Below are 24,027 nucleotides of genomic sequence, written 5' to 3'. Positions count from 1 at the left end.
GGCACTAGAATAGTCTGTAGCACCCGGCCTCACCCTACTAGATTCTGAAATCAAATGTCTACTGTTGATGATCTGGTGCTTATGTTCCCAACCAAGGAGGACCTACAACAGCACCTAGATCTTCTGCACAGATTCTGTCAGACCTGGGGCCTGACAGTAAATCTCAGTAAGACTAAAATAATGGTGTTCCAAAAAAAGGTCCAGTTTCCAGGACCAAAAATCCAAATTCCATCTAGACACTGTTGCCCTAGAGCACACAGAAAAACGATACGGCCTAAACATCAGCACCACAGGTGACTTCCACAAAGCTGTGAACGATCTGAGAGACAAGGCATGAAGGGCCTTCTATGCCATCAAAAGGAACATCAAATTCTATATACCAATTAGGATCTAGCAAAAAATACTTGAATCAGTTATAGAACCCATTGCCCTTTACGGTTGTGAGGTCTGAGGTCCGCTCACCGACCAAGAATTCACAAAATGGGACAAACGCCAAAATGAGACTCTGCAAAAATATCCTCGGTGTAAAATGTAAAAAAAATAATAATGCATGCAGAGCAGAATTAGGCCAATACCCGGTAATTATCAAAATCCAGAAAAGAGCTGTTAAGTTCTACAACCACTTTAAAGGAAGCGATTCCCAAACCTTTAACAACAAAGTCATTACCTACAGAGATATTAACCTGGAGATATTAACCTGTTCACAAACACAAACAGACCCCTTAGAGCCCCAGGACAGCAACACAATTAGACCCAACCAAATCATGAAGGGGAAAAAAAGATAATTACCTGACACATTGGAAAGAATTTACAAAAAAACAGAGCAAACTGGAATGCTATTTGTCCCTGAACAGAGAGTACACAGTGGCAGAATACATGACCACTGTGATTGACCAAAAATTAAGGAAATCTTTGACTATGTTCAGACTCAGTGAGCATAGCCTTGCTATTGAGAAAGGCCGCTGAAGTCAGACATGGCTCTCAAGAGAAGACAGGAAATGTGCACACTGCCCATAAAATGAGGTGGAAACTGAGCTGCACTTCTTCACCTGCCAAATGTATGACCATATTAGAGACACATATTTCCCTCAGATTACACAGACCACAAATAATTTGAAAACAAATCAAATTTTGATAAATTCCAGGGGGAAAAAATCACTTGCTTCAAAAAATTCAAAACTGAAAAGTGCTGCGTGCATATGTATTCACCCCCTTTGTTATGAAGCTCATAAAAAAAAAAATCTGGTGCAACCAATAACCTTCTGTCAGGGGTGCGTAACTGGTGGCAGGGAAGTCAAACGCAGGAGAGCAGAACTTGGTATATAGCCGGAGCCGTTGAATATTCATAACTACCGGTATACAACAACAACAAAAAACACATGGGCACAAAACCCGTATCGCACCAGTCACACATAGGCACACAAACTTACAATAAACAATTCCCGACAAGGACATGGGAGAAACAGAGGGAACAGATACAACATGTAATTAGGGAATTGAAACCAGGTGAGTGTGACAACCAGACAAAACAAATGGAACATGAAAAATGGATCGGTGATGGCTAGAAGACCGGTGACGTCGACCGCCGAACACCGCCCGAACAAGGAGAGGAACCGACTTCGGCAGAAGTTGTGACACCTTCAGAAGTCACATAACTAGTTAAATAAAGTCCACCTGTGTGCAATCTAAGTGTTACATAATATCAGTATATATAGACCTGCTCTGAAAGGCCACAGAGTCTGCAACATTACTAAGCAAGGGGCACCACCAAGCAAGCAACACCATGAAGACCAAGGAGCTCTCCAAACAGGTCAGGGACAAAGTTGTGGAGAAGTACAGATCACGGTTGAGTTAAAGAAAACTATCAGAAACTTTGAACATCCCACGGAGTACCATTAAATCCATTATTAAAAAATGGAAAGAATATGGCACCACAACAAACCTGCCAAGAGAAGGCCGCCCACCAAAACGTACAGATCAGGCAAGGAGGACATTAATCAGAGAGGCAACAAAGAGACCAAAGATAACCCTGAAGGAGCTGCAAAGCTCCACAGCGGAGATTGGAGTATCTGTCCATAGGACCATTTTAAGCCGTACACTCCACAGAGCTGGGATTTACTGAAGAGTAGACAGAAAAAAATCATTGCTTAAAGAAAAAAAATAAGCAAACACGTTTGGTGTTCGCCAAAAAGCATGTGGGAGACTCCCCAAACATATGGAAGAAGGTACTCTGGTCAGATGAGACTAAAATTGAGCTTTTGGCCATCAAGGAAAACGTTATGTCTGGCGCAAACCCAACACCTCTCATCACCCAGAGAACACCATCCCCACAGTGAAGCATGGTGGTGGCAGCATCATGCTGTGGGGATGTTTTTCATCGGCAGGGACTGGGAAACTGGTCAGAATTGAAGGAATGGTGGATGGCGCTAAATACAGGGAAATTCTTGAGGGAAACCTGTTTCAGTCTTCCAGAGATTTGAGACTGGGACAGAGGTTCACCTTCCAGCAGGACAATTACCCTAAGCATACTGCTAAAGCAACACTTGAGTGGTTTAAGGGGAAACATTTAAATGTCTTCAAATGACCTAGTCAAAGCCCAGACCTCAATCCAATTGAGAATATGTGGCATGACTTAGATTGCTGTACACCAGCAGAACCCATCCAACTTGAAGGAGCTGGAGCAGTTTTGCCTTGAAGAATGGGCAGAAGTCGCAGTGGCTAGATGTGCCAGGCTTATAGAGACATACCCCAAGAGACTTGCAGCTGTAATTGCTGCAAAAGGTGGCTCTACAAAGTATTGAATTTTGGGGGGTGAATAGTTATGCACGCCCAGTTTTTTTGTTTTCAGTTTTTTTGTCTTATTTGTTTATTTCACAATAATACATATTTTGCATCTTCAAAGTGGTAGGCATGTTGTGTAAATTAAATTATACAAATCCCACAAAAATCTTTAATTCCAGTTTGTAAGGCAAAAAAATAGGAAAAATGCCAAGGGGGGTGAATACTTTCGCACGCCACTGTATATAGACATAATATGACATTTTAAATGTCTTTATTCTTTTGGAACTTTTGTGATTGTATTGTTTACCGTTAATTTTATATTGTTTATTTCACTTTTGTTTATTATCTATTTTACTTGCTTTTGCAATGTAAACATCTGTTCCTATGCCAATAAAGCCACTTAACTTTAAAATTGAATAGAGAGAAGGAAGAGAGAGAGATGGAGGGAGAGAGAGAGAGACACATGGCTGACATGCGTTCAGCTCATTAATTCATTTGGGTGCTTGGTTGGCTAGAAGAATTAGCAGTATGGTAAACAGAGTTAATGACAAGTCTGTTTGTGCAATCCCTGACATAAGTCAGGGTGTGTGTGTGTGTGTGTGTGTGTGTGTGTGTGTGTGTGTGTGTGTGTGTGTGTGTGTGTGTGTGTGTGTGTGTGTGTGTGTGTGTGTGTGCGTGTGCGCGTGTGCGTGTGTGTGTGTGTGTGCACGCTCACGTGCATGAGTGCATGCCAATTTCTTAAGTTTTATAGCCCCTGTCACTTCTTTCTGTCATAAATCATAGCCTGTGAGGTAGAGTTTCAACACAGTCACTCCACTGTCAAACAATCAAAACCTGCATGTCTGAGAACAACATGGACGAGTAAACACAGACACACACACATGGTCTCTCCCGCTCACACACAAACACACACGTGCATACACTTACACACACACAAACACACGTGCATGCACTTACACACACACACACACACACACACACACACACACACACACACACACACACACACACACACACATACACACACACACATGCTCTCTTTCACTGCAATACACACACATGCATACACTTACATGCCCACACACTCATGCACAGACACACACTCATTCATATGCCCCGACGACATTATTTATTCGTGTGTCACTTCTCAGACTGATGGACAAGGTTTGTTATACAGCTCATACACTCAAGCAATCGTATTGTTCTTCTTCCGAGGCCACTGCACAGATCAAAAGGATCAGTCATCCAGCATGTCAGTGATTTTCTCTCCAAAGTGCAGCTCTGGTATGCTTTATAGTGTTCTTCAGTTCGGGATATGCCAGCTATCGAAGAAATGCTCCTTTCGAATTTTGGAAATAAGAGAATGATTGTCACGTATCACTAATTCCGCCTGCGTATCCCTAGCATATATAGTTCAATAAAAGGTTTCCCCCGCGGCAAAGAGAGCGAGAGAAAGACCGACAGGGAAGAGGGGAGACATAGAGGGTGGATGGGTAGATTTGTGCATTAGATCCAGATGTGACTGGTCCTCTTTTCCCTTATTTGGATCCCTCTCTCCTTCTCTCTGATCCCTTGCTTTGGGTCTCCAATCTCTCTCTTTTCATTCCCTCTCCGTCTCACCTCACCTTGCATTGTGATGGACATGCCTTGTCTCCTCCTGTGACAAGTATACATGAGGGAGAGAAAGAGAGAGAGGGAAAGAGGGAGAGAAATAGAGAGAAAAAAACACCTCTCACACCTCATTAGTGCATAGTCTCCCTCCCCTGTCTCTCTGGTGTCCCAATATCAATTAAGCTCAATCACGCTAATTATGAATGTGTTACCATGTGTTGTCTGTCTGCTCCGTGTAGACGCGTAGCTTTCCTTCATGTTCACAACCAGGCCTCAGCTCTCACAGCTCTGAACCCTAACAGGATAATTAGGCCTTGCAACAACAGGGAGCGTATTAAACACATTGTTCATACCTCTTCTATACTATGCTGAAACCAGGAGGGGCGTTGCTACACACACACACACACACACACACACACACACACACACACACACACACACACACACACACACACACACACACACACACACACACACACACACACACACACACACACACACACACACACCCAAACCCCCTGCAGCCAAAGTCATTTTCCAGAAATGTGTTTAAAAGCCGTCTAATTGGGAGGAATGCTTATGTAGGCAGAGTCACAGCTCCCAGAATCCTCCCTGATTAGTATCTGCTGTGGGACAAGGGGCAAGATGGCCAAGGACACTATGGATACAAACAGACAAAAACCCACAGACCAAAATACATTATTCCATATTCCCTTCTCCCCATTTGAGGTTTAAGTGGTAATTTGAGGCCTATTTTTCGCTCTCCCTCTCTCAATCTTCTCTTTGTCTCTCTCTCCCTTCTGTCACTCTCTCTCTCTCTCTCTCTCTCTCTCTCTCTCTCTCTCCCTCTCTCCCTCTCACTCTCTTCTCTTTGTCTGTCTCTCCCTTCTGTCTCTCTCTCTTTCTCTCTGTGTCTCTCTCTCTCTCTCTGTCTCTCTCTCTCTCTCTCTCTCTCTCTCTCTCTCTCTCTCTCTCTCTCTCTCTCTCTCTCTCTCTCTCTCAGTCTCTGTTGCTCATTCCCTCTGTGGTATGAGATGAAGAGATCTTGGCAGTGGTGCCGCTGCCTTTTTGTTCGGTCTTATTTTTATTTTTATTTGCATTCCAGCTTTTTATTTTTTCCGCCTCGCCGTCTGTTGTGTTGGTTTTACCTCGTGAGACGGGAGTAGAAATGGTCTGCCAGTTTTCCAAAAGTGGTCCAACCTCACACGGTGAAAACTACTGTACACACACACACACTCACACAACCACAGGCTCTGCCACACCTTATCCTGACATTACAGTCCTCCACTGGCCCATAATGCTCCTCTGATAGAGATATATCTGGACATAGTGATGTCCCCATTCAGGATGGAAGTGGACCTCTATAAAAGGTCTTATCGATCACATAGACTTTTTAAACTTTTTTGTTCAAATAGATATTATCCGCTGTTTCGTAGTTGTTCTAATATTCCAGTTTGGACGTCAGTGGCACGAGTTCAGAAGGGGAAAATACTGTGTAACTGTCAACAAAGATTACAGGTTTAATTGTTTGAGGTAGACATTCACAGACACAGAGACACACACACACAGACGTAGACATACTCACATAAGATCACACAGAGATGTAGAACACACAGACGTAGACCGACTCACAATACGGTCACACAGAGAACCAACACACACACACACACACACACACACATTTCTTGTTCACATGCTGTTGTGTGGCTTGTTGGGGATCGTAAATCAGTCGTCCTTTGGTCTGATTCAGTCTTCCTGCCAACGGTGACCTCACTGTGCGCACCTCATCTACTCATTCTGACGAGTCTCAGGGGGGCCAGGGCTGCTTAAACGTTCCCAGACGTATCACCCACACACACATACACACACAGATAGACAGACAGACAGACGCATACACACACATACACACACACGCACACACAGGGAGGTGTGTTTCACAGGGTGATGAAGCCACTGTCTGCCGTGCACGTCTGTGTTATGTACCACAGTGGTGATCATTGAAGGAAATGAGGGTTTGTAGAGCATTCAGCCCTGCATTACTACTACTACTACTACACACATACACACACACACACACACACACACACACGCTTACACTTCTGACACACAGCTCCAGTCCCAGTGGGATGTAGGTTCTACTATGTTTTGCTTCTAAGTCTTGCATGCTTGAAATCATTGACCTCTGAGACCATTTCCCTGGTTTTACAATTATAAGCCAGTAACTATAAGGTTATATCTGCATTTTTTGTCAAAATGGAGTTATTGACATAGCCTTATTCTGTTCAATGATATCTACAGTTGAAGTCGGAAGTTTACATGCACTTAAGTTGGAGTCATTAAAACTAGTTTTTCAACCACTCCACAAATTTCTTGTTAACATTCTACAGTTTGGCAAGTCGGTTAGGACATCTACTTTGTGCATGACACAAGTAATTTTTCCAACAATTGTTTACAGACAGATGATTTCACTTATAATTCACTGTATCACAATTCCAATGGGTCAGAAGTTTACATACACTAAATTGACTGTGCCTTTAAACAGCTTGGAAAATTCCAGAAAATGATGTCATGGCTTTCGAAGCTTTTGATAGACTAATTGCATAATTTGAGTCAATTGGGGGTGTACCTGTGGATGTATTTCAAGGGCTACCTTCAAACTCAGTGCCTCTTTGCTTGACATCATGGGGAAATCAAAAGAAATCAGCCAAGACCTCAGAAAACAATTTGTAGACCTCCACAAGTCTGGTTCATCCTTGGGAGCAATTTCCAAATGCCTGAAGGTACCATGTTCATCTGTACAAATAATAGTACGCAAGTATAAACACCATGGGACCACATAGTCGTCATACCGCTCAGGAAGGAGACACGTTCTGTCTCCTAGAGATGAACGTACTTTGGTGCGAAAAGTTCAAATCAATCCCAGAACAACAGCAAAGAACCTTGTGAAGATGCTGGAGGAAACAGGTACAAAGTATCTATATCCACAATACAATGAGTCCTATATCGACTTAACCTGAAAGACCGCTCAGCAAGGAAGAAGCCACTGCTCCAAAACCGCCATAAAAAAGCCAGACAGCGGTTTGCAACTGCACATGGGGACAAAGATTGTACTTTTTGGAGAAATGTCCTCTGGTCTGATGAAACAAAAATAGAATTGTTTGACCATAATGACAATCGTTATGTTTGGATGAAATAGGGGGAGGCTTGCAAGCCGAAGAACACCATCCCAACCGTGAAGCATGGGGGTAGCAGCATCATGTTGCAGGGGTGCTTTGCTGCAGGAGGGCCTGGTGCACTTCACAAAATAGATGGCATCATGAGGGAGGGAAAATTATGTGGATATATTGAAGCAACATCTCAAGACATCAGTCAGGAAGTTAAAGCTTGGTCGCAAATGGGTCTTCCAAATGGACAATAACCCCAAGCATACTTCCAAAGTTGTGGCAAAATGGCTTAAGGACAACAACGTCAAGGTATTGGAGTGGCCATCACAAAGCCCTAACCTCAATCCGATAGAAAATGTGTGGGCAGAACTGAAAAAGTGTATGCGAGCAAGGAGGCCTACAAACCTGACTCAGCTACACCAGCTCTTTCAGGAGGAATGGGCCAAAACTCACCCAACTTATTACGGGAAGCTTGTGGAAGGCTACCTGAAACATTTGACCCAAGTTAAACAATTGAAAGGCAATGCTACCAAATACTAATTGAGTGTATGTAAACTTCTGACCCACTGGGAATGTGATTAAAGAAAATAAAGCTGAAATAAATAATTCTCTCTACTATTATTCTGACATTTCACATTCTTAAAATACAGTGGTGATCCTAACTGACCTAAAACAGGGGATATTTACTAGGATTAAATGTCAGGAATTGTGAAAAACTGAGTATAAATGTATTTGGCTAAGGTGTATGTAAACTTCCGACTTGAACTGGACCTATATAGTACTCTAAATAACCAAATTCGTGTTGTTAAGATCAAAGGAATACAATATAAAAATTGCTGCCACCATTCAAACCAATGAGGGTTCAGAACTTTAAAGCAAGTTATCTCAGAATAATCTTCTTGCAGATAGAACCTTACAGCCCAAAGCTACACAGGGACACCCAAAGTCAATCTTAAATTAATCATTGTTTATTATCAGCGCACTGGAGAGGTTCCAACCAACTCAATGCACCATTGTACACATGTCGATCAGGAGCTCTCACGGGGCAGTCCCGTTAGTTCTCTTCTATACTGCAGACAAGTCATATTTGCATGATTTAGCTTATTCATAATTAATTCATCATTAACGTTTGCTTCATTCTTGTGACCGACCGATACCTCACAAGCTTCTTCTGAGACCTTGAAACTGAGAAATCTTTTTTCTCAAAACAAGGGTCTGGGCGTACTGCCAAATGGAAGATACTGATAGTAAGGATACACTCAGGCAGTCACTTGAATGAACACAGAAAACGGTCATTAGAAAAGCACAAAAACAAAAATGTCCTTACACTAAACCATAAGGGCCCATGTAATCAAGGAGACATTATAGGTCTTCAAAAACCCCTGTGTTTTACAGGAAGACAGTCATAGCTTATCTTCGACCATGCCATCTCATTATGAGACCAAAGCGAGACTATGAACAGTAAAAATGACTTATATAGTCCTCTTTTCAAAAATATTACTTTTTCTCCCTCTGCACCCTCCTATCCTCCTGTCCTCCCTCCATCCATCAAAGCATGAAGGCAGACGCAGTCGTGGGGTTTCGCTTCGAGAAGCTTCTGTGCAAGGTACTCTAGGGGCTGGAAAAACAGAGAGATGATGATAACATTTATTATTCTTCCCGCTGTAAGTCTTCAGAGGTCAGGGGACAGAGCTGTTCGACAACGTTTGGCAGCTAAACATGGCCCAGGTCTGCCTCCTATTTCAGCACCTCTGTGAGAGTGGACAGCGACTAAAGACAGCCATAACTTGTACCTCTCTCAGTTTATATACATTACACAGGCCAGAGCTTGAAGTGATGCACTCTGCAGTAATGCAGACTATATGAAGTGATGTACTCTGGGACACATACTGTGGGTGTTTTGTGCTGGGTGCAGTCGGGACATTTGTTTGTGAGTGTGTGCGTGCCTGTGTGTGAGTGGGTGGGTGGGTGGGTGGTTCGGAGGTGTGCTATACACAGCTGGGACATGTCCACCCACAGTCCATAGAAGCAGACACACCGTCAGCCCTCACCCTCCTCACACACACACACACACACACACCAAATGGGGCAGGATATATAATGTGTTTAAACACTCCCCTTTTGTCTTTTTTCCTTTCTTCCTCCACCTTTGGCTCACTCATGAAACACTTTGTGTTCATGAAACACTTTTGTTATTTACTGTTGTTTATGTCTATTTGTTTATGACCTCAGTTGCATTACCCAACTCTGTGTGTGTGTGTCTGTGTGTGTGTGTGTCTTCCAATAGTTTTATACGAGAAAGACACAGAGAGAATGTTGTACTAGAGGGGTGACATCATTGTTGGTTTGGCTAAGAGAAACAGTGTCCTCGGAGTCATCAGTGAGATTTACAAGCAGCCATTGACTCATTTTATACTTCGTTGACTCACACACACTCACACTTTATAGGCTGTTCTCTAATGGATCTCTGGGGCAATCACTGCTCAGAACACATGGGTTAATCTGTCTCTTTTAATTTTCTATTTCTCTTGTTTTCTCTTTCCCTCCCCATCTCTCTGTAGGGCCCGCTCGGCATGGATGGCAAACCAGTGAGTATCTATTTGACAGTTGAATGAAACATGCTCTAATTTTACTGCAATCTTTTATTGATTTTAACTTTGACTCGCTCTCCTCTTCGTAGGGTCTCCCAGGTCCTAAAGGAAGTCAGGTAAGCTCATTCCTCTCATTCCTGCAGTGGTTGTCATGTTGTTGGAAGTGGGAAACACGTAAAAGTTACAGGGATATAATATAATATTCTACACATGTTCATGTGTTTAGGTCTGTGAACGCAGGTGAGTATTGGAATCTGTAAGCCAGGTGACTCGTTTCTGCACGTCATCAATCGTTATTTATTGTCCTAGTTGGAAAATGCATCTATAGTGAGTTGGCGAGGTTACCATCAGTAGTAATCATGTAATCCATCCAAAAGTTGTTCCAGCCTCTCCAGACCTCATTGGGAGTCATGGCCCAGCTCTGCCTGAGGACAGAGCATTGAAACCCCTATACACTCCAGCCCTGGGGCACATCTATCAGCCAACACACTGCTCTACCCACACACACTCACCCAGGGAGAATGGAGATTGGGGATAGGGGAAACAGCAGAGGCGAAGAGAATAGGTTAGGAGAGCAGGAGAGAGGTAGAAAAAGAGAGAAAGACAGTTTATGACTTTCGACAGAGGCTCTTTAAAAAGTCATTACTACGGCCACCTTGCTCAGCCTTGGCCACGAAGAGAGGACTCATTTATCCACTGAGACATAAAACACTTGCAGAGCACTGAGAGCGGTTTGAATAACACTCTCCAAACATCATTAATCAGTTGTTTCCTGCTAAAGAAGATGTCAAGCTGGGGTTGTCCTTTAATTCTTACGGCTGAGATCCCATTAACGGGATCGACTTGACAACAGCCAGTGAAAGTGCAGGGCGCCAAATTCAAACAACAGAAATCTCATAATTAAAATTCCTCAAACATACAAGTATTTTACACCATTTCAAAGATAAACTTGTTGTTAATCCCACCACAGTGTCCGATTTCAAAAAGGCTTTACGACGAAAGCACACCATCTGATTATGTTAGGTCAGTACCTAGTCACAGAAAAACACAGCCATTTTTCCAGCCAAAGAGAGGAGTCACAAAAAGCAGAAATAGAGATAAAATGAATCACTAACCTTTGATGATCTTCATCAGATGACACTCATAGGACTTTATGTTACACAATACATGTATGTTTTGTTCGATAAAGTTCATATTTATATCCAAAAATCTTAGTTTGCATTGGCACGTTATGCTCAGTAATGTTTTGCCTCCAAAACATCTGGTGATTTTGCAGAAAGCCACATCAATTTACAAGTATACTCATAATAAACATTGATAAAAGATACAAGTGTTTTACATGGAACTTTAGATAAACTTCTCCTTAATGCAACCGCTGTGTCAGATTTGCTTACGGAAAAAGCACACCATGCAATAATCTGAGTACGGCTCTCAGACACAAAAACAAGCCATACAGGTACCCGCCATGTTGTGGAGTCAACAGAAGTCAGAAATAGCATTATAAATATTCACTTACCTTTGATGATCTTCCTCAGAATGCACTCCCAGGAAGTCCAGTTCCACAATAAATGTTTGGTTTGTTCGATAACGCCCATAATTTATGTCCAAATACCTCCTTTTTGTTCACGCGTTTAGTTCCAAAATCCAAATTGATGACGTGCAGGCCAGACTGTTACGTTTCCAATGGTGAATGAAGGAGTCAGGCGCAGAGAGCAGGGTAGTTTCGAGCAAGTGGATATACTTTAATATTCCAAAATAGAATATAAACGAGACGGCTACGCCACACAACAAAAGGGAGCGTCAACATCCAGTCCACAATTAACAAGGACAAAATCCACACGAATACAAACACCACAAACAGAATAACAAGCCCGCACAAAAGCCAGCGGGCCTACTGCCCTTAAATAGCCTACCCACAAAACTAAACTCAAAACAGGTGCACCCAATCAGCCCAAACTAACAGAAACAAAAAGAAGAGAATCGATGGCAGCTAGTAGGCCGGTGACGACGACCGCCGAGCGACGCCCGAACAGGAAGAGGCACCATCTTCGGCGGGATTCGTGACACAGACGAAAAGTCAAAAAATTCCATTACAGTTTGTAAAAACATGTCAAACAATGTATAGAATCAATCTTTAGGATGTTTTTAACATAAATCTTCAATAATGTTTCAACTGGAGAATTCCTTTGTCTGTAGAAATGCAATGGAACGCAGCTAACTCTCACGGGGGCGCGCCTGAGTGAGCTCGTGGCACTCTGCCAGACCCCTGACTCAATCATCTCTCATTCCCCCCTCCATCACAGTAGAAGCATCAAACAAGGTTCTAAGGGCTGTTGACATGTAGTGGAAGCCTTAGGAAGTGCAATATGACCCCATAGACACTGTATATTGGATAGGCAAACCTACAAACCTCAGATTTCCCACTTCCTGGTTGGATTTTTTCTCAGGTTTTTGCCTGCCATATGAGTTCTGTTATACTCACAGACATCATTAAAACAGTTTTAGAAACTTCAGAGTGTTTTCTATCCAAATCTACTAATAATATGCATATCTTAGCTTCTACGACTGAGTAGCAGGCAGTTTACTCTGGGCACCTTATTCATCCAAGCTACTCAATAATGCCCCCAGCCATAAGAAGTTAAAGGGGCTTTCACAGCAATCAGAGCTCTGCCGTTAAAGTCAACCAGGTGTGGCACAGACCTTCTTACTGTGTTTTTGCTGATGGGCGACCTCACAGCACACCACACCTTAGAGGAGGAGTGACAGGAGATATGGATGTGAGTGGAAGAGGGAAGGAAGAGAAAGGTGGAAATGGAAGAAGAGAGGGGGATAAGGAGAGGGAGGTGGTAAAGAGAAAGGATAAATGGAGGATAAGGAGTTAGAGAGGAACGATCAAAGATGTCCAGGGCAAGCGAGAGAGAAAAAGAGACAGAAGAAGAAGAGTGAGAGGTTGGAGGTCCAGACAGCTTGGTGCCCTGATCTTCCCTCCCTCCTTTTCTCCCACTCTTCCCCTCTCTTCCTCTCTGTCTCTCTGGGCCTGAAGGAAATGGAAGAGAGCAGGAGTTAAGCTTCTCCCTGTCAACAAGTGGGGAATCGCATTACCCCTCACCCTTATCCCCTCTTTCCCCTGGCGCTACCGCCTCTTTCCCCTCACACTATCCCCTCTTTTTCCCCCTCGCTCTATCCCCCATCTCACCTAACAATATCCCCCCTTCTCCCCTCGCTCTATCCCCCCTTTTCCTTCACACCAACCCCCTTCCCCCTCACTCTGCCTCCTCTTTTCCCTTCACACTACACCCTCTTTTCACCACACTTTACCCCCTCTTTTCATCTCACACTTTCCCCCCTTCTCCACTCACTGCGACCTGTACGCTCTCGTTGGCTGGCCCTCGCTTCATACTCGTCGCCAAACCCACTGGCTCCAGGTCATCTACAAGACCCTGCTAGGTATCAAATCAAATGTATTTATATAGCCCTTCTTACATCAGCTGATATCTCAAAGTGCTGTACAGAAACCCAGCCTAAAACCCCAAACAGCAAGCAATGCAGGTGTAGAAGCACGGTGGCTAGGAAAAACTCCCTAGAAAGGCCAAAAACTAGGAAGAAACCTAGAGAGGAACCATGAGGGGTGGCCAGTCCTCTTCTGGCTGTGCCGGGTGGAGATTATAACAGAACATGACCAAGATGTTGAAATGCTCATAAATGACCAGCATGGTCAAATAATAATAATCACAGTAGTTGTCGAGGGTGCAGCAAGTCAGCACCTTAGGAGTAAATGTCAGTAGGCTTTTCATAGCCGATCATTAAGAGTATCTCTACTGCTCCTGCTGTCTCTAGAGAGTTGAAAACAGCAGGTCTGGGACAGGTAGCACGTCCGGTGAACAGGTTAGGGTTCCATAGCCGCAGGGTAAAGTCCCCCCTTATCTCAGCTCGCTGGTCACCATAGCAGCACCCACCTGTAGCATGCGCTCCAGCAGGTATATCTCTCTGGTCACCCCCAAAACCAATTCCTCCTTTGGCCGCCTCTCCTTCCAGTTCTCTGCTGCCAATGACTGGAACGAACTACAAAAATCTCTGAAACTGGAAACACTTATCTCCCTCACTAGCTTTAAGCACCAGCTGTCAGAGCAGCTCACAGATTACTGCACCTGTACATAGCCCATCTATAATTTAGACCAAACAACAACCTCTTCCCCTACTGTATTTATTTATTTATTTTGCTCCTTTGCACCCCATTATTTATATTTCTACTTCGCACATTCTTCCACTGCAAATCTACTATTCCAGTGTTTTATTTGCTATATATTGTATTTACTTTGCCACCATGGCCTTTTTTGCCTTCACCTCCCTTATCTCACCTCATTTGCTTACATTGTATATAGACTTATTTTTCTACTGTATTATTGACTGTATGTTTGTTTTACTCCATGTGTAACTCTGTGTTGTTGTATGTGTCGAACTGCTTTGCTTTATCTTGGCCAGGTCGCAATTGTAAATGAGAACTTGTTGTCAACTTGCGTACCTGGTTAAATAAAGGTGAAATAAAAAATAAAAAAAACTTCCTTTCCCTGTCTTACGACTGAAACATCAGCATACCCAGTGTAGGAGAGAAACACAGAAAGACTCTTTCTCACACACACACATGCACACACACACTGAGCTCAGCTCAGCCTGCCGGCCTGGAGGACATTATTAGCAGATGTCCCCTACAGCTCTCCAGTACGGTCAATCACAGTGGGTTTGTGGTCATAGCGCGGTCTGCGGTCAGGAGCCACATTCACGGTCCCAGTGCCACCTGTCATCAGATAGATCAGTGTGACTGAGAGGTGGGCGAGAGGATGGCCCGTAGTGAGGATTAGCTCATCTACGAGGCCACTGTCCATAGGGGAACTACTCAGCCAGTCAACCAGTCAGATCATCCTTAACACACACAGCATGTCAAAGTATAGCTTCAGTGCGCTGTGGCTGCCAACCCCTTAGCGATAATAGCGAATGGTTCCTCTCCAGTCTCCATACCAAACGACACAGTTCTACCTCATTACATGGAAAAGTCCTTCTCTGAGGGAGGGGTGGAAGAATGGATGTCTTGGCCTTTGAATTGTATTTCTCATTACCTCAGAAACCTTTCAACAGGACTTCCCGGAGGCTTTTTACTCAGTCGGCAAACATTAGCGAAAGTCGCTAAATGTTTGCGAAAAGAGCTCAGGTCGTTTTTACGCTGGCTCGCGTTCAGAAACGAAACTGTTCAACTCCCCGTGACTTTCGACAAGGTGTATTTCTGTGAGTGACATGGATATCTGGGGCAAAATCATCACATTCTGTTTGATTGAATGTCATCCCCTGGTTGTTAATAGGGAATCAGGGAGATATGTGTCTTATTGTTGGAGTTAGATCACCCCAGAGTCTTCTTATTAAGCAGAAGGTTAAAAAAATCCTGTGGGGACATATATTTTTTCCCGCAGTTGAACAGCATCAAACACAGATTTGTAATAACTGATTTTTCTCTCATTATCTCTCCTTTTTCTCCAGGGACCAGCGGGACTCAAGGGAGATAAGGTATGTTCAAATATAGAACTTTACCTCACTCCCAGCTGTACTGTACGCAGAATCCAGAAGGATGTGCAACTGGGAATTACGTCCTGTGCACGGATTGTGCACACTGACTGACAGATGGACACACACACGTTCTCAGACACCTTCTATCAAACCTTCTATTAAATTTTACACAAAACACCCGCACACGCTCTCAATCACCCGCCCGCACACACATTCTCACATGTCTCCTATCCAACAGCGCATAGATTACCTGGCCTGCATGTACTGTACAGAGCTCATATATTAGCTGCAGTCAGAGATCTCTCATGTCAGGACATGAACCGGTTTACAGCCCTGTAGCACTGTACTGTGGCATACTGCTGAGATCCCATCCATCTCTTTCTCTCTTTCTCAATGATACTGACACACTCTCACACTTTGCCCAGCCCAATATGTCTGAAATGGATAGCACTGTATTGGACCAATGGGTGACTTGGTGTGTGTGTGGGTGACTCTGTGTTTGTGTGTTTGTACATGCTAGCGCGCGCGTGTGTGTCATATGCGTGCGTGGAGCGTATAAGCGTGGTCACAGGAACAACACACGTGTGGTGAAGAAGATCCTGTCGGGAACAGCAATTTGGAATGACGGATGATGCGAAAGGTTCCGGAAATTTGGCTGCCGTTCTGTAATCACCATAGCCCTGTTATGAGAACACAGAGCCCAAATCCCCCTCATCTGAGCAGCAGCAACACTCAGCACGTGTCCTCTCCTCTCCACAGTTTCCCTTGTGGGAGATGATCCATAAATCCATATTTCATTGGCTTTGCAGATGGCGGCTTTGGTTTACTTACTGTAGCATCGCCGCTAATTGTGTCGTTTCGCTGCTGTCAACTGTTCCAAATGTAGACCGAAATGTGTGTGACCGAAATGAATAATGACTTTAGAAGAAAACGTAACACCCACCACCATGACTGTTGTTCAGGGACAAGACATAGGGGTGGTGGAGGAGGACTGTACATTCTTGGGTGTTGTATTACACCACACGCTACAGTGGGGGAAATGCACAGAACAGATTTATAAGAAAGGACAGTTAAGGCTCTATTTTTTTAAGGAAGCGAACCTCTTTTAATGTTGATTTATTGTCACTGTTTTACAAGTCCTTCATCGAAAGTGTCTTAAAGGTCCATTGTAAATGTTTTTTATCTTAATATCAAATCCTTTCTGGGTAAAAATGAAGTACCTTACTGTGATCGTTTTCAATTCAAATGGTCAAAAAGAAGGTAAATTGCTTCTTAGCTAAGCGCAATGTCTCAAGCAAGAATTTTGCTCGGACTGTCTGGAAGTGGTCTGAGGGGCCTAATGGGAGGGGTGTGTAACCTGAAAACTTGCCGTTATTGGCAGAGAAGAGGGCAAACTCTTTTTGGTATTGGTCTATTAACTTATGATGTCACCAGACGGTTGAAAAATCCAACCGAGCCAAACAAACTACAATTTCAGGTGGTCTTTTCAAACAGCTCTGACACTAAAAGTGCATTATCATAATTTGCACAACTTCTCAGTATTATTATTAGGAAATATGTATAACACGGGAAAATCACGTTTTTAGAGAGCCCTGCTCCTAGCTCTGCAAGTAAGGTGATGGGTGTCAAGCAGACACGTCTGGAGGTCATCTATGACAAGAGAGCCCTCACTAAGGCCCATAAGGTACAGATGGACCCCAGACATCCTCTTTACCAGGGGTTTGAACTACTCCCCTCGGGGTGATGTTATAGGGCCCCAGGGCACAAAGCAAATAGAGCCAGGCAATCCTTTGTCTAAGTAGCATTAAGGCTTCTGAATGTTTTAAACCAACCACCAGTAGGAAGGTGGCCTACAGTTGAAATTTAGTTGACAGAATGTGTCACGTCCTGACCATAGTTCTTATGTGTTTTGCTTGTTTAGTGTTGGTCAGGACGTGAGCTGGTTGGGAATTCTATGTTGTGTGTCTAGTTTGTCTGTTTCTGTGTCCAGCCTAATATGGTTCTCAATCAGAGGCAGCTGTCTATCATTGTCCCTGATTGAGAATCATATATAGGTGGCTTGTTTTGTGTTGGGGATTGTGGGTGGTTGTTTCCTGTCTCTGTGTTTTGTCTGCACCAGATAGGACTGTTTTGGTTTGCCACATTTTGTTGTTTTGTATCGTTGTAAGTGTTCACTGTTTTCGTTTAATTAAACATGTTGAGCACTGGCTACGCTGCGTGTTGGTCCGATCCCTGCTACACTCTCTCTTCTAGTGAAGAGAGGGAAGGCTGCCGTTACAGAATGTACTGATATGTATTGTACAGATGAATCCTTGACCTCTCATGAATTGCACCTTTTCTACCTGTATGTATTGTCAGCAAGTCCTTGTTCTGTATTTGATTATGTGTATTTATGTCTGCACAGTGCAGCAACCCAAATTTCTCCACAGGGATAATAAAGCCATTATCTTATTTTGTGTTGATGGTTGTTCTCCTCTTGTGTGTCCTCTACAGGGTGACCAGGGAGACATTGGGCCCAGGGTAAGTTTCTCTCCCTCTCTAAACCTGTTTCCCTATCTCCTTCACTCTCTCTGACTGCTGAAGCGAATGATGTAGGGTATGTATAGAGCTATGGATGTACAGTGCATTCAGAAAGTATTCAGACCCCTTGACTTTTTCCACATTTTGTTATGTTATAGCCTTATTCTAAAAGGTATTAAACAATGTATTTTTTCTCAGCAATCTACACACAATAACCCATAATGGCAAAGCGAAAACAGGTTTAGACATTTTGCAAATGTATTAAAAATATATATACATAGAAATAACTTATTTACATAAATATTCAGACCCTTTGCCATGAGACTTGAAATTGAGCTCAGGTCCATTGATCACCCTTGAGATATTTCTGCAACTTGATTGGAGTCCACTTGTGGTAAATTCAACTAATTGGACATGATTCGGAAAGGGACACACCTGTTTATATAAGGTCCCACAGTTGACAGTGCATGTCAGAGCAAAAACCAAGCCTTGAGGTCAAAGGAATTGTCCGTAGAGCTCCGAGACAGGATTGTGTCGAGGCACCGATCTTGAGAAGGGTACCAAAACATTTTCTGCAGCATTGAAGGTCCCCAAGAACACAGTGGCCTGTGTGGAGATGGGAGAACCTTCCAGAAGGACAACCTTCTCTGCAGCACTCCACCAATCAGGTCTTTATGGTTGAGTGGCCAGACGGAAGTCACTCCTCAGTAAAAGGCACATGACAGCCTGCTTGGAGTTTGCCAAAAGGCACCTAAATGGACTCTCAGACCGTGAGAACCAAGATTCTGTTTTTCAGTGGCAGGGACTGGGAGCAAAGTACAGAAAGATCCTTGATGGGAGCCCGGACTTGAACTCGATTGAACATCTCTGCAGAGACCTGTGCAGGGCCGCTAAGGCTGTAATCGCTGACAAAGGTGCTTCAACAAAGTACTAAGTAAAGGTTCTGAATACTTGTGTTTTTTTTTTTTTTAACTGTTTTTGCTTTGTCATTATGGGGTATTGTGTTAAGATTGATGAGGGGAAATGAACAATTTAATACATTTCAGGATAAGACTGTGACGTAACAAAATGTGGAAAAAGTCCGAATGAACTGTACGTACAGTATACTGTATGTATGCACCTGACCTGAGGAAATTCAAGCAACGAGGGCGTTTGTTTGAATACAGCACCTCAACTCGTGTTCTCCAACTCTTGTTCACGTCCCAAACTCTATCATCCGTTCTCTGGCTCCATCTGTCTCCCCTCCCTCCCTCCCTCCCGTTCCCCCTCTCCCTGCATATTAGGGTAATGGTCCATCCCTAATGGAGAAAAAAGGCAATGGGGAGAGGGTGGAGGGGAATTGGCTCTGTGGAGTATTTATAACATCTGAAAAACACTCCACTCTCATCATTCATCATTGCCTTGTTAACACATGTATATGCACAGAAAGACATTACCGGTCTTTACACACACCGTTAACACGCTGTATAATTCCTCTGATCATTTAGGCGAGGCAGTGTGTGTGTGGGTGCGTGAATTTCTGCGTTTGTGTGTACGTGTTTTCCCAACGTGGCTAGCATGACGGCCAGACCCAGAACTCACTCTTCCTCTTCTGATGAGGCTTTAAAAGCTCCCCCTGTTCCAGTCAAATATAAGAAAGGAAGCCATTTAAGTGTGATGGAAATACTTATATTTCACCGTGGAAACCCCAAAACTAGGACTCCGAGCCAGAACTAGCATCCAGAGGGGACCGGTCTCCTCCAAACCATCTCTTTTTACATTGTGGGGGTAACCTCTCTCTGCATCTGGAGAATGCTGTCATTGTAGCCTTTTCACGATGTGCTATCATCCATCCCTGTATTTAACATCTATATAATTATCTCCTACTTTACTCAGTGCAGGTCCAAAAACTGCTCCCCTGGGGATATCTGGTGTGGACCATTCTGTAAGAAGTCATGGCCTTAGATTAACGGTTTACAGTACTGTATATCTTATCACTGTGCTTAATGAGGTTACTCTGGGTTAGGTGACAGGTTACGGGCAAACGTTGTCTCCTACCTACGGTTGGTAAGAGCCCTTCTTTATATACTCAGCTACTGCTCTATATATATATCTATATATCCTCTGTCAGAGGATGCATTCTAAATGGTACCCTGTTCCCTATATAGGGCACTACTTTTGACCATATATGGGGACAAGGGTGTCATTTGGGATGCAACCCCACTGTCTCTCATTCACATCTCATTCTGAACCACACTGGTGTTTGTGAGATAATGCGAGATACTGCTATTACATGTCAACGAAGGACAAACCCAGTGGTATTTACGACGTGGTCAGCAACATTGATGAAATTCCTGACTTTTATCTAGCCATAAGTCCCTTTGGTTTCCCAGCCCACCAGCCAATCCTGCGAGATCTTGAGGTAATTCTCTGTGTGGTAATGAATCCCTTTGGCATTGTGCGTTAGCTATTGCGCCAAGGGATAAATAGTGTACTTGGATGCGGCGCCTGTAACTGCGATCTGCCTGGGTAACTTTAGAGCCAGAAAGGATTGCTTAGAAGCACACGTTTTTCCAAAACAAAGCAGCTCGCAGACTGCTACAGTATTTGCAGCTTGGCACGTTGCTCGTTGATTGGGTGTTGATAGATTAGGTGACAAGTGTCAGCCAATTAGCAGGATGGGACTCTCAGTCAGTATATGCTGCTGAATGAGAGTTTTGGGGTATACATATCAACTATTTGCATTTGTTGTCTGTGTTAACAGGACCTGATAATATATTGATGTAGACAGTAGGAGTACACACTTAACCAATGTGGTCCTGTGTGGCTCAGTAGGTAGAGCATGGCACTTGCAACGTCAAAGGTTGTGGGTTTGATTCCTGCTGGGGCCACCTCTATGTAATGTATATGCACGGACGACAAAGTCACTTTGAACAAAATGATTTGCTGAATGGTATATATTATTATCAATCCCCTGCCCCACACTCTGTCAACATTGGGTTCTGATGTCAACTCTCTCTCTGTACTCTCTACCTCTGCCCCCATTGGAGAGGATAAGAGGAGACACACAAAAACAGGAAGTAGTCATGCATCACTGTCAGTGTGACTTCCTGTCGATCTGTCATCATTACTGCCAGTGTTGGCCCAAAAGTGGGCTCAGATCACATACACATGATGGCAGAGACATTAAAATATACTCAATAACCCAGGATGCCGGAGACATTAAAAGATACTCAATAACCCAGGATGGCAGAGATATTCAAATAAACTCAATAACCCAGGATGGCAGAGATATTCAAATAAACTCAATAACCCAGGATGGAAGAGACATTAAAAGATACTCAATAACCCAGGATGGCAGAGACATTATAGGATACTCAATAACCCAGGATGGCAGAGACATTAAAAGATACTCAATAACCCAGGATGGCAGAGACATTATAAGATACTCAATAACCCAGGATGGCAGAGACATTAAAATATACTCAATAACCCAGGATGGCAGAGACATTATAAGATACTCAATAACCCAGAATGGCAGAGACATTATAAGATACTCAATAACCCAGGATGGCAGAGACATTATAAGATACTCAATAACCCAGGATGGCAGAGACATTAAAATATACTCAATAACCCAGGATGCCGGAGACATTAAAAGATACTCAATAACCCAGGATGGCAGAGACATTAAAAGATACTCAATAACCCAGGATGGCAGAGACATTATAAGATACTCAATAACCCAGAATGGCAGAGACATTATAAGATACTCAATAACCCAGGATGGCAGAGACATTATAAGATACTCAATAACCCAGGATGGCAGAGACATTAAAATATACTCAATAACCCAGGATGCCGGAGACATTAAAAGATACTCAATAACCCAGGATGGCAGAGACATTAAAAGATACTCAATAACCCAGGATGGCAGAGACATTATAAGATACTCAATAACCCAGGATGGCAGAGACATTAAAAGATACTCAATAACCCAGGATGGCAGAGACATTATAAGATACTCAATAACCCAGGATGGCAGAGACATTATAAGATACTCAATAACCCAGGATGGCAGAGACATTAAAAGATACTCAATAACCCAGGATGGCAGAGACATTATAAGATACTCAATAACCCAGGATGGCAGAGACATTATAAGATACTCAATAACCCAGGATGGCAGAGATATTAAAATATACTCAATAACCCAGGATGGCAGAGACATTAAAAGATACTCAATAACCCAGGATGGCAGAGACATTAAAAGATACTCAATAACCCAGGATGGCAGAGACATTAAAAGATACTCAATAACCCAGGATGGCAGAGACATTAAAAGATACTCAATAACCCAGGATGGCAGAGATGTTAAAATATACTCAATAACCCAGGATGGCAGAGACATTATAGGATACTCAATAACCCAGGATGGCAGAGACATTAAAAGATACTCAATAACCCAGGATGGCAGAGACATTATAAGATACTCAATAACCCAGGATGGCAGAGACATTATAAGATACTCAATAACCCAGGATGGCAGAGACATTAAAATATACTCAATAACCCAGGATGCCGGAGACATTAAAAGATACTCAATAACCCAGGATGGCAGAGACATTAAAAGATACTCAATAACCCAGGATGGCAGAGACATTAAAATATACTCAATAACCCAGGATGGCAGAGACATTATAAGATACTCAATAACCCAGGATGGCAGAGACATTAAAATATACTCAATAACCCAGGATGGCAGAGACATTAAAAGATACTCAATAACCCAGGATGGCAGAGACATTAAAAGATACTCAATAACCCAGGATGGCAGAGACATTATAAGATACTCAATAACCCAGGATGGCAGAGACATTAAAAGATACTCAATAACCCAGGATGGCAGAGACATTAAAAGATACTCAATAACCCAGGATGGCAGAGACATTAAAAGATACTCAATAACCCAGGATGGCAGAGACATTAAAAGATACTCAATAACCCAGAATGGCAGAGACATTAAAAGATACTCAATAATCCAGGATGGCAGAGACATTATAAGATACTCAATAACCCAGAATGGCAGAGACATTAAAATATACTCAATAACCCAGGATGGCAGAGACATTAAAAGATACTCAATAACCCAGGATGGCAGAGACATTAAAAGATACTCAATAACCCAGGATGGCAGAGACATTAAAAGATACTCAATAACCCAGGATGGCAGAGACATTAAAAGATACTCAATAACCCAGGATGGCAGAGACATTAAAAGATACTCAATAACCCAGGATGGCAGAGACATTAAAAGATACTCAATAACCCAGGATGGCAGAGACATTATAAGATACTCAATAACCCAGGATGCCGGAGACATTAAAAGATACTCAATAACCCAGGATGGCAGAGACATTATAAGATACTCAATAACCCAGGATGGCAGATAGATTAAAATATACTCAATAACCCAGGATGGCAGAGACATTAAAAGATACTCAATAACCCAGGATGGCAGAGACATTATAAGATACTCAATAACCCAGAATGCCAGAGACATTATAAGATACTCAATAACCCAGGATGGCAGAGACATTATAAGATACTCAATAACCCAGGATGGCAGAGACATTATAAGATACTCAATAACCCAGGATCGCAGAGACATTAAAATAAACTCAATAACCCAGGATCGCAGAGACATTATAAGATACTCAATAACCCAGGATGGCAGAGACATTAAAAGATACTCAATAACCCAGGATGGCAGAGACATTATAAGATACTCAATAACCCAGGATGGCAGAGACATTATAAGATAC

At 43.0% G+C, this 24,027-nt stretch overlaps 1 protein-coding gene across 1 annotated transcript in view; it reads left to right on the top strand.

Moving 5' to 3' along the window:
- Window positions 1-24,027, top strand: part of LOC129857898 (collagen alpha-1(XXIII) chain-like) — a 211,474-nt gene that overhangs the window by 160,247 nt on the left and 27,200 nt on the right. The window contains exons 6-9 of the mRNA XM_055926579.1: window positions 10,118-10,144; window positions 10,237-10,263; window positions 15,677-15,703; window positions 18,197-18,223. Coding sequence (XP_055782554.1) covers window positions 10,118-10,144; window positions 10,237-10,263; window positions 15,677-15,703; window positions 18,197-18,223 — 108 coding nt within the window. The remainder of the gene's footprint in view (window positions 1-10,117; window positions 10,145-10,236; window positions 10,264-15,676; window positions 15,704-18,196; window positions 18,224-24,027) is intronic.

The sequence above is a fragment of the Salvelinus fontinalis genome, chromosome 6 (assembly GCF_029448725.1).
Source record: "Salvelinus fontinalis isolate EN_2023a chromosome 6, ASM2944872v1, whole genome shotgun sequence".
Lineage (NCBI taxonomy): Eukaryota > Metazoa > Chordata > Actinopteri > Salmoniformes > Salmonidae > Salvelinus > Salvelinus fontinalis.
This window is presented reverse-complemented; position numbering and strand designations above follow the sequence as displayed.